Source organism: Siniperca chuatsi, linkage group LG19 (assembly GCF_020085105.1).
Source record: "Siniperca chuatsi isolate FFG_IHB_CAS linkage group LG19, ASM2008510v1, whole genome shotgun sequence".
NCBI lineage: Eukaryota > Metazoa > Chordata > Actinopteri > Centrarchiformes > Sinipercidae > Siniperca > Siniperca chuatsi.
This window is the reverse complement of record NC_058060.1, coordinates 7,708,044-7,725,624: the sequence shown is the minus strand read 5'-3', so window position 1 is coordinate 7,725,624 and position 17,581 is coordinate 7,708,044. Positions and strand designations below refer to the sequence as shown.

General features: G+C 41.6%; 1 protein-coding gene across 6 annotated transcripts in view; it reads left to right on the top strand.

Annotated features, from left to right (window-relative positions):
* The window catches only part of LOC122866596 (partitioning defective 3 homolog), a 344,331-nt gene that overhangs the window by 187,085 nt on the left and 139,665 nt on the right, over window positions 1-17,581 (top strand). For 4 of the 6 annotated variants that reach the window (XM_044176448.1, XM_044176446.1, XM_044176444.1 and 1 more), the window contains exons 13-15: window positions 3,289-3,477; window positions 3,923-4,093; window positions 17,372-17,519. In XM_044176448.1, coding sequence (XP_044032383.1) covers window positions 3,289-3,477; window positions 3,923-4,093; window positions 17,372-17,519 — 508 coding nt within the window. The remainder of the gene's footprint in view (window positions 1-3,288; window positions 3,478-3,922; window positions 4,094-17,371; window positions 17,520-17,581) is intronic. The other 2 variants (XM_044176445.1, XM_044176450.1) reach the window with 1 other exon arrangement.

Below are 17,581 nucleotides of genomic sequence, written 5' to 3'. Positions count from 1 at the left end.
TAATGAATGGGTGCTACCCCATCACAGTGTTAATTAATAAAGGACTTAATCGTATAATGGACTGTGACTACATGGCTGTGTCAGAGAGAGCAAAAAGAAAACAACATGGGCTTTTGTGATGAGCTGGCCAAGTGGCCAGTCACTTGAGCTACTGGGATAATGATAATAATTATATTACAACCACTCCACGTAAAATTGGTTTAGTATTAAGTTTGACCTTAATGATTGGTACCTGCACACATCACTGCACCACTGCAACATACTTGCAGCCAGCCGTGGTATTTTTTGGATTTTGTAGGGACTTTAAAAACATGTTTTACCAAAGATGTTACTGTTCACAATTTGGGATTTTGGCTGATAACACAGACATATTTTGTATAAAACTTTTACCTGGTGCTTTTTGAAGTTGATTTAAGCATGCAACCTTTTCAGTGTTTTTACATCAGTTCTTCTCTGTCCCAGCTGCATACACGGGGCTGAGTTTAGAACAATGAGCTGACTCCTTTTTTCTGCTGTTCAGAGGTAGTTGAATCTAGCTCTGCCTGAGCTCAATCGGTGCAACAAGGTCTGTCAAGCAGCCTGACAAACTCATTCTTGGCTAGCGGCGCTTGTTCCTGTCTGATGAAAATGTTACACTGCTCTCTCATTCTCTGCCGCAGCCCGCTATTCCCGGAACACAGCTCTGAGTGGGTGGTTATTCTGTCATCATTTTGGAAGAGAGCATGCACACACTCACGCACGCACACGCACGCACACACACACACACACACACACACACACACACACAGACACAGGCTCAGACAGGGTCCATCCAAAGTAATTTTTTCATCCAATGTATTACTATCTTCAACTGCTGGGCTAAAAGCCTCTCCAGGGACATAACTCATAACCACTATTTATTTATTTTATTTTGATAAAACATCGTCATTAAAGATAAAGACTGTTCGTGCCAATGACGTACATGGCCATTCACCCACGAGTGTTCTTTTCAGAGGAGAAATTGTATGTTTGTGCTGCGTTGCTATGGGCATGCATTGGAAACCAACTGATCACAACCCACGAGTTAAGGTTCCTTCAATATAACAGCTGTCAAAGCTTTTAGAAACTCTGACATGATGTCTTTACAAGCTCCAAACATGAATGGAAAGTTAAGCATTGGCAATGCATTATATTTACCCCTGCATTGGATAACAAATAGTTTATTTTAGTTGTTTTTTTCTGTCCCCTATCCTCTTCACTCAGCTGTCTGAGGGAAAGCACAGGGTCATTTCCTGACAGGAACCAGGGATTTCAATAATAGAACTGGAGGTGTTGAAATGCAGTGCGATTAAATGGATTCCAACGGTCTGAATTTACTAAGGGTCCAGTCACAGACAAAGCCCAGTTGGCAAGTTGTACAGACAGGTGTACTGCCATTTTGAAAGCAGGAGAAGAAAGCAGAGAGAAAGAAAAGGGGGCAGATAGGAGGGCCGCCTGGAGAATAGGGGCTCAGTCGGAGGGTGTTGAAAAGAGCCTCACCTGAACGCACCGCTGCATCCTAATAACTCCTCAGCCTCCGAAAAAAACTAAAAAGAAACACCTTATGCTCTATCTTTCCCTTCTTTCCTCTGCTTCACTCTTTATCCGAGCAGCTGTGAAGGGCACACACCTGGCTGGCTGCCATCCATCTAGCTGTGTGTGTGTGTATGTGCGTGCACGTGTGTGTATTGATGTGAGTCTATTTAAAGAGGTCTTGCGGTGGGTTTCTGGGTTTGATTGCTCTCACCGCCAGTATTGTTCATGTGGATTTGGCTGCCATGGCAATAACTACGCACGTACAGTACAATCTGGCCAATCACAGTATTACAGCACTGCTCTCAAGCCTCCTGTGGAGTGGGCTCGTGATCGGACAGCCGTCAGCTCTTATCTGCTGAATATAAACATGTGTGTGGGCAAAGTGAATGGGAAATACTCTCATTTCCTTAACAACTGCTGCTGAGGTGCCCTTGAGCAAGGCACCTAACTCCCAAGAACTCGAATGGAACAGCTCGATGGCCAACAGCAGAGACCTGTATGTCTGTATGGAAGACTTGTTACATCCCCTTTGAGATATACAGAGAAAGAAGCAGTGTCTCATTTTCTTCTATCAAACTGTTATGGAAGAACAACTTTGGTAGGCACTGAAGCACTGAATGGAAATTATTTCAAAACATTTTTAAATCTTTACCAGGTTTTCCTGTAGTCAACATAAGAAAGAAACAGCCAGCTCTTTGATGCCTCTGGTGTTTTCTCTACACCATTAGCTTTCTCTCACACCTCTTTTCGCCTTCTGTTTGGCTGCAAGCAAGAAGTAAAATACACAAATGATATTCCTTTGGTTATTCTTTACAGATGCTCTTTGTTAGAAACCAGTGGAAATTGTCAGAAAAGAGACTGGAGTGGTTGTTTGATGGTCTATTTTCCAGCTGAATTGATCACGCTGGGTGTTAGACACTCAACAGTACTCTCTCACACCTCTCTGGTAGCTGAAATGAACCATTTCTTGTGTACCATGCATGAAGGTCTGCAATAGCGGCCCTGCAACAAAACACTACAATGGTAATTTTCAACAAAAGGCCCATGGATCGCACAGGGAAGGAGGGTCGGGTTCTTAACGTGTCACAATTATCCTTCAAAGAAGTGTTGTTCAAAGGAAGCCACTGCTGTTAGAGCACCAAATTGCTACCTGGCGTTTTCAAAGTTCTCTTCTGTCCCCTCTGTTCCTACACCGAGCTCATGACGGTGGAAAGGAATTAGCAGCGCTCGGCTAGACAGTATGGCCAATTGACGATGACAGCCCTGAGATATGTGACATGCTTGCCATCCATTCGCTTTCTTTTTCTGCACCCCTCATCTTTCCCCTCTTTATCTTGTCTCCCGCCTGCTTTCCATTTTCTTGTCATTCACCATCCCTGTTCTTTCAATTTTTCTTCCACCAGTCTCCGTTGTCTTTTTTTATTCTCTTTGTTTTTCTGTCTTGTCACCAAAGTTAAAGTTAGATACTTCACACAGCCATTTGAATGCAACAATGACAATGTAGTTGGGCTCAACAGTTTGGCAACTTTGGTTGGTAAGTTAAGTCATCAGCCCAAAGGACTCAGAGCTGTGTGCAGTTTTTTGTGCCCTTTCTTTTTCACTTAAAAAAACTAAAAAGTTTATTCAGCAGTGCCAGAGCAATGACAGATATTCACTTTTAGTTTTTTCCTTTTTGAAAACCAAGTCATATAAAAGAAAATGAAATAGATCTCTCTCTTTCCCTAATGCCCACAGCAGCCAGAGGAAGATGACATGGTGTTAACCCCCGATGGTACACAAGAGTTCATGACCTTTGAGATCCCTCTGAGTGACTCAGGCTCAGCAGGCCTGGGGGTCAGCGTCAAAGGTAACCGGTCCAAGGAGAACCACGCCGACTTGGGCATCTTTGTAAAGTCCATTATCAATGGAGGTGCTGCTAGTAAGGCAAGTAACTAATCCCACCCATTTATGCTCTAACCATTACTTTGATTGATTTCACTGATTTCATTCATTGTTTTTGTTGTAACTCAAGGACCTACAGGTACAAAGTACAAAGATGAGGTGGACTTGGTGGAATTTTTTCCTCGGGGCAATAATGTTCTTTAATATTTTATTATCCTCTTGAACTGTTAAATTTAAGTGTTCATAAATACCAGTGGTTTGGGACAGTTTGTCTTCCAAAGTCTGAAACCAGAAACGTATAACATCATCAACACATTAAAATTTGTCCCTGAGAAAATGAACAGGGAAACAAGATTGTGATCTCTCAGGAGCAGCTGCAGAATGTACATGTTGTTCCTGTTCAAACATAATGATTATGAGCAGTACTCAGAAGAATTTGATGCAAGTATTTTATGAGTCAGATCTAACTTTCCCCTGCTGTCTGTAGGATGGGCGCCTACGAGTCAATGACCAACTCATCGCAGTCAACGGGGAGTCGTTGCATGGGATGACCAACCAGGACGCAATGGAAACACTGCGCAAATCCATGTCTGTAGAGGGCAACAAGCGAGGGATGATTCAGCTCATCGTGGCCCGTCGGGTGTCCAAAAACAATGAGGTAGCCAAACAGTCAGGGAGTCACACTGATGTGCTAGGGACTAATTGGCATCGCAAGGAGTCAGATTCAATTGGTCTGCCGTGGTTTATTTCTTTAATCAGAAATTGTTATTAGTATTCTAATCATGAGCTACCATAACTCCGTGATTGATTGTGCAATTCACTTCCCCAATGTATACACACATACAGTATAAGGCACAAAATGTATACACAAACTCAACAAACATACATGCATGCTCTAATTCAAATCCTGTCTGTGGACAAGTGGAAGACATTGAATGAAGAAGAGGGATGGCTACATTTCAACTGCACTGAATGATAAATGAGAGTGGCTTTCCTACCTTGCCACTGGCTCTAATCTATCCCCCATAGGTTTTTGTTGCTTTGAGATAGCTAGAGGAGGACCTTTATGAAGCAACCACACCACCATGCAAATCTTCAAACAGTCCCATTTCCTGTGTGAGATAGGTGATACATTTCACATTTCCCCCCATTCTGTGTGATTTTCTTTGCCCACGGTGGGCCTTGATATGATATCTAAGAAGCACTTCACTGAGTTATGATTGACAGGCCTGCGGAATAACACTTTAGGATAGGCAGATAAAGGAATATGTATTGCGGCTAGGTGGATATTTGTCATTAGGCAACAGTCAAGGATATTGAAAGCAAGGGGATTTCAACTTCATGAAATGCACATTGTGATACTGAACTAATCCCAGCCTACCTTTCTTTTAGATAAACTGTATTACTTCACATACTGGAGTAAAAATCAAGATGAATACAAACATGATTTAGCTGAATGTGAAATGCTAAGCGCAGTGTGACTGTATTTCAGGATTGTGGACTGATGTGTGAATACTTCAACCCACTCACACACATTCACTCACCCTGCAGCCAGAGGTTGTAGATCAGGTTTGATTAGTGTTGCCGTGACTCTAATTGGAGCCTGTGTCCCGTGGCTGTGTGTCAGTTTGGAGGACCATGCTGTGCCTCATTCCCCCTCTCTGCTCTTCATCCCCCCTGCTAGCCCTCATCCTCCCAGCGCTCTGTCTCTCTCTCTTCTCAACACACATCATCCCCCTGACGCCCTGTGCGCTTTCTTCTTATTTTAATATCAATTTTCACCTCCTTTCCCCCCAACTTGTGGTGCTCTATGGTTCAATAGGTAGAAGATGAGATACATACAGCCAAGGCCTGGAGGTGAATTCTCGTAGGTACCACACATAAATCGCCATACATTGTGGCATTACTGTTTACCATAACAACTATGGACTGTAAGCCTCTTGCAGCATTTTTCCTCAGTTTTACATTGGGATTCCTCAAGACTGCATCTGCTCGATTACTTTATGGCACAATAACAGGAAATAAATTTATTTTGAAAATAATACAAAATGTGTTAAAACTCAAAAGATAAACAGATAAGAATTGTGCCAAAGGTCTCCAGCAAAACAAAACACAGGGTTGTCTGACAAAATAGTTGAACGTGGCTCAACTTCTGCTGCAATGCAATGCGACATCACCCTTCAGTGCAGTGAAATCCTTCCCTTATAATATAATTAACCACTGTGCAGCGTTTTTGCATCTTACAACCCTTGAAATTAGTGGATCTATTGCTCCAACTGGACTTCCTAGATTGTATTTCATCATCTCACTGGTACCTGAAGCATCACATGCCTACTGACCCAGCCCATGCGTTTTATAAATCTACAACCCCCCCAAACTAGCGGAGAGGACACATGTCCCTCCGGGGAAAGCCCAGCCCCAAGGTTCAGTGAGTTCTATCACTTTGGTCCAGTCACTCTACTGTCCTCTTTAATCCCTCACCAGCAGGCAGACAGGTTGACAGACTGACACTGAGCAGACAGTTAAGGTCACAGACAAACACATTTTCAGAGCAGCAAAAATACATTTTTTTTATTATTACACTATCAGTCTGTAGGTGGAAAGATGAAGAATGATGTTTTTACATTAAAGTTTATTACATTTTTGATCCATTTAGAGAGACAATTTAGAGAGAAATTCTGAAAGTTTGGATATAATTTGACATTTATTTCAACATCAGTTGCTATGAGACAGCATATTGATGATGTTGCAGAGAAAGATGTAAAGAGAGTGTGTAGCCCAAAAGAAGGAGACGTAACAGTGCATTTTAGATTCCATCCATTAAACTCCCATTACAGGCAATCATGCACTGCTGAAGATGCAGCATTTTCAGGAAGCTTAGTGGTTTGAAAAGGTGCCATGAAGTCACTAGAGGGAATTTTAATTTACTCAGAGTAGAGAAAAGATAAGATTGTAAATTAAGAATTTAAGGTCAGTTGCAAACCTCAAATAAGAAAAGCAGAAGTTAAATGTCGACACAGGCTCCTGGCAGTTACAGCCACCTCCCCCTCCTCCCCTGCTCTGCTGTGTTGGCCAGACAGATATGTGGGGAGCCAGCGTCAGTTTGCCACTGTCACCCAGCCGAATGGGAGTGAGCACTGGAGGCCACCATTGAAATGAATCAGATCCATCACTGTCTGCAGGGGAGAGGAACCGAGCAGCCCAGCTTAATGCATCAGAGCGGACTTCGATGGGTGCAGCATATCCAGGCCACCCCACTCCGTGAAAATTGCATTGATTTCATTGTTGCTTGGTCCTGTGGGCTAAAGTACGATCAACTTTGTTGAAAAGAGCAGTGTAATGTTTCTTGGTAGTTTAAGCTGGCTTGGTTTGGTATTTGCAAAACCAAAACCACACACCAGTCACTGAACTGGCATCCATTTTCTTCTACGTGATGTAACTGAAAATGTTCTAGGAGAAAAGGACCCTTAAATATATGGATACCAACATGAAACACCTTAATGGAGATGTGAAATGCACTATGTGACACTCTCATTGTGTGCCCTAACTGTGTGACCACTCAGGGTAGCAGGCATGACAGACATGCACACAAATATATAATCTCTGCAAACACACACACACACACACACACACTTCTACATATTGCTCAAGGTCTCCCAGAAGCCCATATGCTTTTAGCAGGACTTGGGGCTAGATCCATCCAGACAGATCCTCTCAGTGGTGAAGAGAAGTGTTTCAATAGGCTGGCTCATACTGCTGATGGCCCATGATTAAGCCCATGTCTGAGGTTGAGTACCTGGTCTATTTATGCTTCCATTTAAGCAGTGGCAATAACTGGCCTTTGCCTTGGGTTAAAATGAGAATTTCTGCCGACCTTGGAATGAAGAAAAAAACACTTCAGCATGCTTAAGGATGTATTCAAATCTAACAAAGCGGTGTGCTGCACTGTATGGGGACAATTGTTTATGAAGCACAAACCCAGAAGGTCTCCACGAGTGGACGCTTATTGCTGCTATCCAAGCATAAAAATACAGGTCTAAATTTGTTGAGGAAGACTCTCAGTCAAAGAAGCAGCAAGTCAAAAGCAACAAGCTCTAAGTTAGCAGCTGATGAGGCTTCTTAAATAAGTAGCAAAATGTCTTTAGTTGGTTTTGGCTGCTTTTGGAAACCAGTCCTAATACCAATACCTTATGATGCATTTGATGTGCAATCAGACAGAAGACATAGGTAGGGAGAAAATTAATAACATTTTGAATATGCTTAATACACACACAAACACAGATATCCACATACACACACTCTATATCCACACTCTCTGTACCACAACAATTAATTTTCCCTCTGTTCTGGTTCCACAGATAGCCCTTGTTTGAAAAACTACCATTCTGCCCCAGATAGTCAAGTGATATGATTGGTCATTGCCAATTTGTTTGAAGCATTGTAATTGCATCGCTGCTTCAGAGACTATAATTTCTCCTTCTATATCTGAGTTCTATTAATATATTGTCACATGTGTTAAAGCAATTAAATTCATGAAAAGTCATTTCAATTCCATTTTTTTTGGGCACACTTCCTGAATGTTCTCCATCTTCCACGTTTTTAGTGCAGAGACTGATCCTCGAGTCACAAACCCAACATCCTGTGACTGAATCAAATGCAGACCAACAGTAGTTTGGTTATTGAAAGTCAGTGTTAGATTTGTTTTCAGCTTTCTGCCCTCCATTGTTATTAGTTTCTTAAAAATGGACATGCATTAATTCAGTAATTCGGACATTAACTCTGATATCTCAATGTTTCAGTACCACCCATGTTTACCACAGTGACACTTTGAAGAATATCCTGTGTACATTTTTTGGAGGTATGGCTGTTGTTGTCCACCGTAGAAATCTTAATGATACAGTAATGTTACATTAGATGGAAGAACTTGCAATAGCAATTTTCTACTGGCTCGAAAGTAATTTCCTTGGAAATGGGGAATGCTGAGCAAAGTGTAGCACAAATGTAAACATTTTTAGTAGTCTGAGGTGAGAGGTGTGCTGGATAGACTGCAGAACAAAAGGGTGATCAGTTCCACTCGTTGTCGCAGTGATATATACAGGTTTATTAATATGTGATCTTCTTTAGGTCCCTAGTTAAACAGCATGCCCTCATCTCTGCTGTGGCTAAAACTGATAAACTGACCATTATATGGGCAGAACAAATCACGAGACATCATCAGAACTCATTTCAATACAAAGAGAATTATTAGAAAACTAAAATAAATAAATAAAACAGCTAATGTGTGGAGATTTAAGGTTATATTTTGTTATTATTTGTCTGAGCTTATAAAACATGCTCCTGTTTATGAACTTTTACTCAGTGGAGGATGTTTTTTTCTGTCTGTCTGTCAGCCGTAGTAGTTCATGACATTACTAACATATTTATCACACCAGCATCTAAAGGCAGACAGGTTGATGATAAGCATGCTTGTGGCTGGGTTTCATTTCTCTGATTTGAAATTCATCACACGACATACGCATACGCCTCTCTGTGCATTTGTGATGTTATTTATGACGGAGATCTCCTGCAGACATTGACTATTTTTGACAGAACGGCTGTCGTGTTTTTTTCGTTGTTGTCCTTTTTGACAGCATTACCGCAACTTGCCGATAAGGCACTTCATTAATCAGAGCAGCAAAAACATACTCCACCAAGACGCTTCACCACAAAACCTTTCTCATTTTCCCTGTCTGTGTTTGCCACGGAGATACTTCGCTCATTCTACACATCTACAAATTGAGTTGAATTTCACAGTGTACTATTTTTACATTGTGTTGCTCCGCCATAGAGTTCTCATGATAATTCATGAGACGGAGCTTCTGCCCAAGGACGGCAATGCTATCGCTTCAGTACTTCGCTTCAGATATTTCTAACTTTCACTTTCTTTTTGTGCTTGTCTCAGCAGAGCTTTCTGTCAAGACTGCCTCAAGACATAAATATAAAGCTTTTACATAAAGCATTCCCCCTCTTTTGACCACTTGAAAGACTTTCCAGTCCAGCAATCCCAATTATGTAAATACCATGTGGTACAAGAAACCACTGCAAAGTGGCCCAGTGCATTTAGTCACCTGAGAAACGTGTTTCTGGTTTCCTATTTTCTCATTTCCTTAAGTCACTGACATAGTACCAGATTTACAGAATTTTTGTTCTTCAGCAAATGAACCGCTAGTGATGCCGACATTTACTACACTGCTGAGGTTTTGATATACATGACAGCTAATTAATGTCAACACTTTAAATTGAAGGAATGTGACAGGCTCATAACAGCATGATGCATAAGGATGACAGAGCAGCATGAGGAGTGAGGTGGAGGGGTTAACCCACATTTTTAGGCTGGCATAATGACGAGTCAATATTACATACAACAGTAGGTGGAATCAGAATGGTGCCATTTACATATGGTAGGTAGCTGTAAGCGATAGTTTACCTTGCTCTTCTATTTTACAACTAACCATTAGGGAACATGGTCAGGTAATGGACAAGCTAAAACATTGTTTTATTATTGATGAGAAGCAGCAGGGGGTACAGGAGAAGGCAGCAGAGACTTTATTCCCTGCGTCCACTTTAGCATTGTTGCATCATAGGCGCTTGCAGACATAGTAGCTTAGTTAACTCTGTAAAGAGAGCAGATGTAACAGCGTATTCTGCATGTGAAAGAGCACCAAAGTTTCCTCAGCATACCAATGGCCCTGTTTGTAATCTATTCCAAAGGTGTTGCTGTTAGTCACTAAGAGAACATTTATGCTAAGAGACAAGGGGGAAGGAAGTGGCTGGCCCTAACAAAAGATGCTCACTTGGATGAGAGAAGGACTGATCGATAGAGCCTTGAGAGAGCTATCAATCAGAGCCCTGGCCTAGTAAATTATGGTTTTATTAGTATTGAGCTGACCACTGCTGGGAGAGACCTTAAAACATTGAGATGCTGGCCGACATCAGAGGCTGGAGAAAGGGAGGGAATCTCTGTCGACCCCACCCCCCCAACTTAATATGGAGTGATTGAAGTCCAGTTAGATCATGATATGTTGGGACTACAGCTCCCCTGTTGTCATAGCAAATAGCAGTGATTCATGGAAAGAGGAAAGAGCAAGGGCACAGAGCAGTGCACTCTGGGAAATGCAGTTTGCAATGAAGCAGTGACTAAATTGAGGAAAGTAGATCGCAGAGCAGCAGAAATGCAATTCTAGCGCTGCTGGGCCCTCATTCCCAGCCGGCTCTCTCAGGACTAACTCATTTAGGAGTGGCAGGGGAAACTCAATAGGACCAATTGAGAAAATAATATATTGAATCTGGTGGTTGAGTGGGCTGCTTGGGCATGGTGGAGGACTGCAGAGGTGAAGTGTGTGTTTTAGTCTGAAAACCCAAGTGTTGTTAAAACACACACACACACACATGTATGTGAATACATATGCACACACACATTCCTTTCACTTTGTAGCATAGTACATGTGATGTTCACTTGTTAGCTGTATATGATACTATTGCACTGTGCATGAACTTGGCTGATATGAACAGAGGACTGTCAACTCTAGATAGATTGCAACCAGAAGTACAGATCCCTACTGGAGAGAGAAAAGGAAGATCTAAGAGTATTTGGTTGATATAAGTAAAAATTTTAAAAGTGAATTTGAATTTTTAGCCAACTTACCAGCATGACTCTATGGATTGCAATGTTGGTCTGTCAGTTGATCGGTCCACCAGTTTGGTCCAGACTGGAATATCTCAACAGGGTCTCTTAGACCCCATCCCAACTAGGCTGCTTAAAGAAGTTTTACCCTTAGTTAGCACTTCTTTACTCGATATGATCAGTCTGTCTTTGTTAACAGGCTATGTATCACAGTCCTTTAAAGCAGCTGTAATTAAACCCACTCTTGATCCAGGGGTTTTAGCCAACTATAGACCTATATCTAATCTTCCCTTTCTCTCTAAGATCCTTGAGAAAGCAGTCACCAATCAACAGACTTTCAACAGTAGTTAAGTTGTGGATTTTCAGTCAGGATTTAGAGTGCATCATAGCACAGAGACAGTACTGGTGAAAATTACAAAGGACCTTCTAATTGCATCAGACAAAGGACTTGTCTCTGTACTTGTCTTGTTAGATCTTAGTGCTGCATTTGACACTATTGACCATCACATCCTATTACAGAGACTGGAAAATTTAATTGGCATTATAGGAACCGCACTAAGCTGGTTTAAGTCATATTTATCAGATTGATCTCAGACATGTTAACGATGAATCCTCCAAGGTTCTGTGCTTGGACCAATTCTATTCGCCTTATATGCTTCCTTTAGGCAATATTATTAGGAAACACTGCATACATTTTGATTGTTATGCAGATGATACCTAATTATATCTAGCCATCAAGCCAGATGAAACCAATCAATTAACATCGAGCATGCGTTAAGGACATAAAAAATTGGATGAGCTGCAATTTTTTGTTGTTAAACTCAGACAAAACTGAAGTTATTGTGCTTGGCCCCAAAAACCTCAGAGACATATTATCTAAAGATATAGTCACTCTAGATGGCATTGCCCTGGCCTCCAGCACCACCATATGGACTCTATCTATCTTTGATCAGGATATGTCCTTTAACTCCCACATAAAACAAGCTTAAAGGACTGCCTTTTTTCACCTATCTAACATTGCAAAAATCTAAAAAACTAGTCCATGCATTTGTTACTTGTAGACTGGATTATTGTAATTCCTTATTATCAGGCTGCCCAAATAAGTCCCTTAAGACTCTCCAGTTGATCCAGAATACTGGACTGACAAGAACTAGGAAAAGAGATCATATTTCTCCCATATTAGCTTCTCTGCACTGGCTCCCTGTAAAATCCAGAATAGAATTTAAAATCTTTCTGCTCACCTACAAAGCCCTTAATGGTCAGGCACCATTATATCTTAAAGAGCTCATAGTACCCTATTACCCCACTAGAACACTGCGCTCCCTGAATGCAGGGTTACTTGTGGTTCCTAGAGTCTCCAAAAGTAGAATGGTAGCCATAGCCTTCAGCTATCAAGCTCCTCTCCTGTGGAATCAGGTCCCAGTTTGGGTTCGGGTGGCAGACACCACCTCCACATTTAAGAGTAGGGTTGGCTCAGGTGAGCACTGAACCATCCCTTAGTTATGCTGCTATAGGCCTAGACTGCTTGGATACTTCCCATGATGCACTGACCTCTTCTCTCCTCCTCTCCCTCTCCCATCTGTACGCATTCTTATCCCATTAATGCAGGTTACTAACTCGACATCTTCTCTCTCGTAGTTTTGTGCTTTCTTGTCTTTCTCCTCTCTCCTTCTGTTGCTTTCAGCAGGTATTTCTGCCTCCGGAGCTGTAGATCTATGATTGCTGGCCAACTACTGCCCCCCATGTTTCTGCTTAACACCCGCTACTACAATTATTATTATTAGTCTTATTATTACTATTATTATTGCTATCATTATTATGACTATTATTTTTTTATTAATATTAATATTATTACCACTACCATTACCATCTGTAAGTTCCACTTACAGATGGTAATGGTCTTTCTCTCTCTCTCTCTCTATACCCCCCCCCAACACAACTCACCGAGGCAGATGGCCGCCCACCCAGAGCCTGGTTCTGTTCGAGGTTTCTGCCTGTCTCTGAGTTTTTCCTTTAGTCTGTGGCGAAGTGCTTGCTTCTTTATAAATAATATTATAAAGAGTACGGTCTAGAACTGCTCTATATGAGAAGAGCCTTGAGATAACTTCTGTTATGATTTGGTGCTATATAAATACAATTGACTGAATTGAATTGAATTGAATTTAACAGTTATTGGATGGATTGCCATGAAAGTATGTACAGACATCATTGATGCCCAGAAGATGAAGCCTACTGACTTTGGTGATCCCCTGACTTATCCTCCAGCGCTATCACTAGGTCAAATTATTATCTAGTAAAATATCTCAACATCTACAAGATGAATTGGCAAAAACTTTTATACAGACATTCATGGTTCCCAGACGATTAATCCTAATGATTTTGGTGATGACCTTATTTTTCCTCTAGCACCACTATGAGGCTGACATTTGGGGTTTTGAGTGAAATGTATAGACAACTATTGGATAGATTGCCATGAAATTTGGCACACACATTCCCCTGAGGATGAACTGTAATAACTTTTCATCTAGCGCCATCTTTGAGTTAAAGTTTTAATAATGACATTTCTATCACCCTCAGCTGTACATTCTGTTTAGTGCTAATTGGCAAATGTTAGCATGCTATCACACTAAAGTAAGATGGTAACCATGGTAAACATTATATCTGGTAAACATCAGCATATTAGCATTGTTATTGTGAGCATGTTAGCATGCTACTGTTAGCATTGATCTCAAATCACTGGCGGGCCTCAATACAACTTCACAGAGCTGATAGCATGGCTGTAGACTCTTGAATACAATGAATAGCAGCTTATGGCTATCCTGGCTTTTGAGTCTGTATGTGTGAACATATGTAAGTCTTGTTTACACATGTTTTTTGTACAGGTAATAGGAGTTGATGGTTACCCTATAGTAGTGTCTGGTGTAGGCCTAGATTCTCATAACTTATTGTATCTTTAGTTGGAGAAACAATAGTGGTGGAACAGTTAAACCTTACCGGGAGTTATTCTCACATAGTCTGCTGTTGTGCTGATTTCCCATCTGCGTGATGTTTTTGTGAAATTGAAGTTTTGCTAAGAACTCCTAAAAGACCTGGGCACCCATTTTGGGAAGCACTGGCATTACGTGAGGCTCTAGGTGGATGTGAGAAGCTAATGAAAGTGGGGTATCTAGCCAGCAGAGAGGTGAGTTGTGCCCAGGGCAGGATGCAGCAGCTTAAGGATTGTAATTACAGCATTATGGTGGAGGTTGACTGGATTAGGGCCACAGCAACAGGCTGAGACCAGGATAGAAGACCAGAAAATGGCCATGGACTAGACATTATTAGCTTTAGTTAACAGCTTAAGACCAGCCCTGTCGACACACTGCTTCTTCTCCCTCACTGAGAACTCAAGGTCAGGCAGATGCTGATGCACAGGCAAAAACACATTTGTGCATGAGTCTGCATTTACCACAAATGCATTTAAACACACATGCATGCACATGAATGTAGGTATACACACACACTCTCACGCTATGTTCACACAGACAAATAACAGCATTACCTTGAACACACAAACACACAGGCAGTGAGTCCAGTGGGAGCTGAGCAGCATTTTTTTCTTGACTGGGCTCAGTGTAAGTCACAGTGCTCTGCCCTCTCCCTCAGTCAACAGGATAATCCACTCTGAAAATGACTAGATTAAGACAGATTAAACACATGATGAGGTGATGGGAACCAGTGGTAAGAAAGCACTAAAATCTCAAGAAAGACACTGAAAAATTTAGAGGAACACATCCACTTTTGGACAAACAAGCTCCATGATCAACTTGCTGTTGCTTTTGTTGGGTTTGAACACTGTGATACCACAAAGCATTTTCTTTTTGGATTGTTTTGTTAATGTTTTTTTTTTCTGTGGTTGGCACTTTTCTTTTTGTCTTTTGAGTCAGTTGTGATGATTGATGCTCATGCTAACTATCCAGTTTTTCTTCTGCTCATTTCATTACTTTATTAACCTGCTGCCTCTGCTGCAAGAATGTATCTGTTCCTGGGCATCAGAAGATGCCCTTAATGTTGAATCACTGTTATATTAAATATCAGGTGACAGCAGAGAGTACGGATTTAACATGAAAATGTCACAGCTTCTCAGTCAGTAAACATGCACAAGTCAGTAAACATGTATAGTGTGCTAAAGAATTATTATGCACAGAAGCGGACATAATTAATTCTGGATACACAGAGATTAAAATTGCTGCCATTTTGCCTCTGTGTTAAGTTGATCCCAAAGTCTATTTGTCATAGAAGCCAATGAATACTTTTTAAATTAGTCTGTTCAGCTCTCAGAGATAGAGGGAGACAGTGACATAGTTGTCTTTCTGAGATCTATTACTCTTGACACATTCTATACATAGTTTTTTTATATCATTTGGTTCTCAGCTGCTCGCTCTCTGTTCCACACAATTTCCTACGTCTTACCTAAAACCTTCCATCTTACTTATTTTCTGTTCATGACAAGTCTACTGCAGACCTGAAACAGATTAAAAAGTGCAGAGAGGGGTTGAGTAAAAGAGAGAGAAGCGAATAAAATAAATCTTCATCTCGTCAATTTGAACCTTATTGAGTCTGAATCATCCAGGGACATGCTTTTTATTATAAGGCTGGCAGTGGCCGTGGCTTTGATTGTAATTGTGTTGACCCAGCCCCTCATTTCACACTCACACACACACACACACACACACTGCCTCTTTCCCTCCTCGCCTCTCGCTCTTATCAACACACTGTCCCGATAAAGTCCTGTGCTCTCAACCTCATTAAACCTCTCATTTATATTAAACAGCCAGTAAGTCCCTCTACCCTGCTATGCGTCTCCCACGAGGAGGTTACTTGGCAGCACCCACACTGCGCTGGGGCCTCGGCTCCCACACCCCCACAATCCTTTTTGTTGTTATTCCTTCTATTTGTTTACCAAAAACTCCCCACCACCTCATCTCCTTCTTCTTTCCACCTCTTCCTGCTGTCCTGTCTTCCTGCTGCAGTTGTTGTCTGATCTTTTACTCCCCTTTCTCTTGGCCGGGAGCCAGTAGAGTGTTGTGAGACATCAATATTAGCCAGGGCTTCCTGGTTTAAAGCATGCTTGAGGTACAGAGTTGAACTGTGCGAGACTATCTAGCTGTGAGGGAGTTATCTGTAATAGGTCCTGTACAGGGAGTTCAGTGCATTCCCCCGGCTGCCCACAGGCTGCCATGAAGCATTATGGGAAATAAGACCGAGGCCAAAGCTTTACTCTCTAACTCTCTGCACTTGGATGTGCGATTTTTCTTCTCTCTACTTCCTGATTCCTGCCATGGTAGCTCCATTGTCCCTATCCTATCCTAAAAATACCACTTTTGACAGACTATGGGCTGTTGAAGACTGAACACAGTATCTTGGCCCAGTGGTCCCAGACCCAAAGACTAATCGCTAACTGTGTCCCCCTGTCAAGACACATGCACTGAGTGTACAGTGGGCTCAATAACCAGCAGTACGGCATATCGACCACATGGCAAATGTCACTGGTCCATTTACTGGGGCTCATTGTTAGAGACAGCTGTCTATCGGCCTATGGGAAATCCATGGAGCTTTATCCAGCTTGGACTACTACAGGAGCCGTTTCACACTGCTGAGCCAGAAAATACCGACGTAAGCCGAGCTGGACACTGAAGTCTCGGTTCCATGTTTCTGGAGTATTGATAGCATCACATTAGAAGCCATACAATACAGACCCATTTCCTCTTTTGTGTGTGTGAATGTCTGTTTATATGGTACAAACACACTGCAAAAATAATCCATAAATGTGAAAATCGTCCAGTGGGACAATTCAAATAATTTTTGAACATGAAATTTTCAAAAATCCTGTTCTTGGCTAACTTTTTTTTTTTTTTACCCTGTGTTATTGACTTGTGTCAACACATGTTCACTTGGGATTATTGATTATTTCAAAGGCACAATACAGGATCCAAATGTAAACAAAAGGGTGGATCGAGACTCATGACTTGAATCTTCTCAGTCTCAGTTTGATTTACATGGCTTTTGATATACAGAATACAAGAAATTGCACATTTTTCATTATTGACTCAAACCTTTGAGTTACAAATGTGAATATTCCTCAAATGTATATGCTGAATATTTTTCATATTGGCCCTTTGAGGAAAATAACATTTTACGACTATTTATAGGACTAAATGGAAAATGTATTTGGCACTGTACCTATTTGTAAACCCCCATGCCTACCCTTCATCTCTTTCCTGGTCTTTGTAGGAAGCCCCTGGCAGCCCTCCGGTTTTAGAGCGTCCCGTGAATTCTCTACTGGACAACCATGAGCGCCGGATTTCCCACTCCCTTTATGAAACCATCGAAGGCTTGGACAACATCTCCACACCGCTGACTAATATGATCGGACGCACTGGTGAGTCATATATCAGCAAGGTTCTTTCACCCACCCTCTCAGCACCTTTGTGTCTCTTTCAA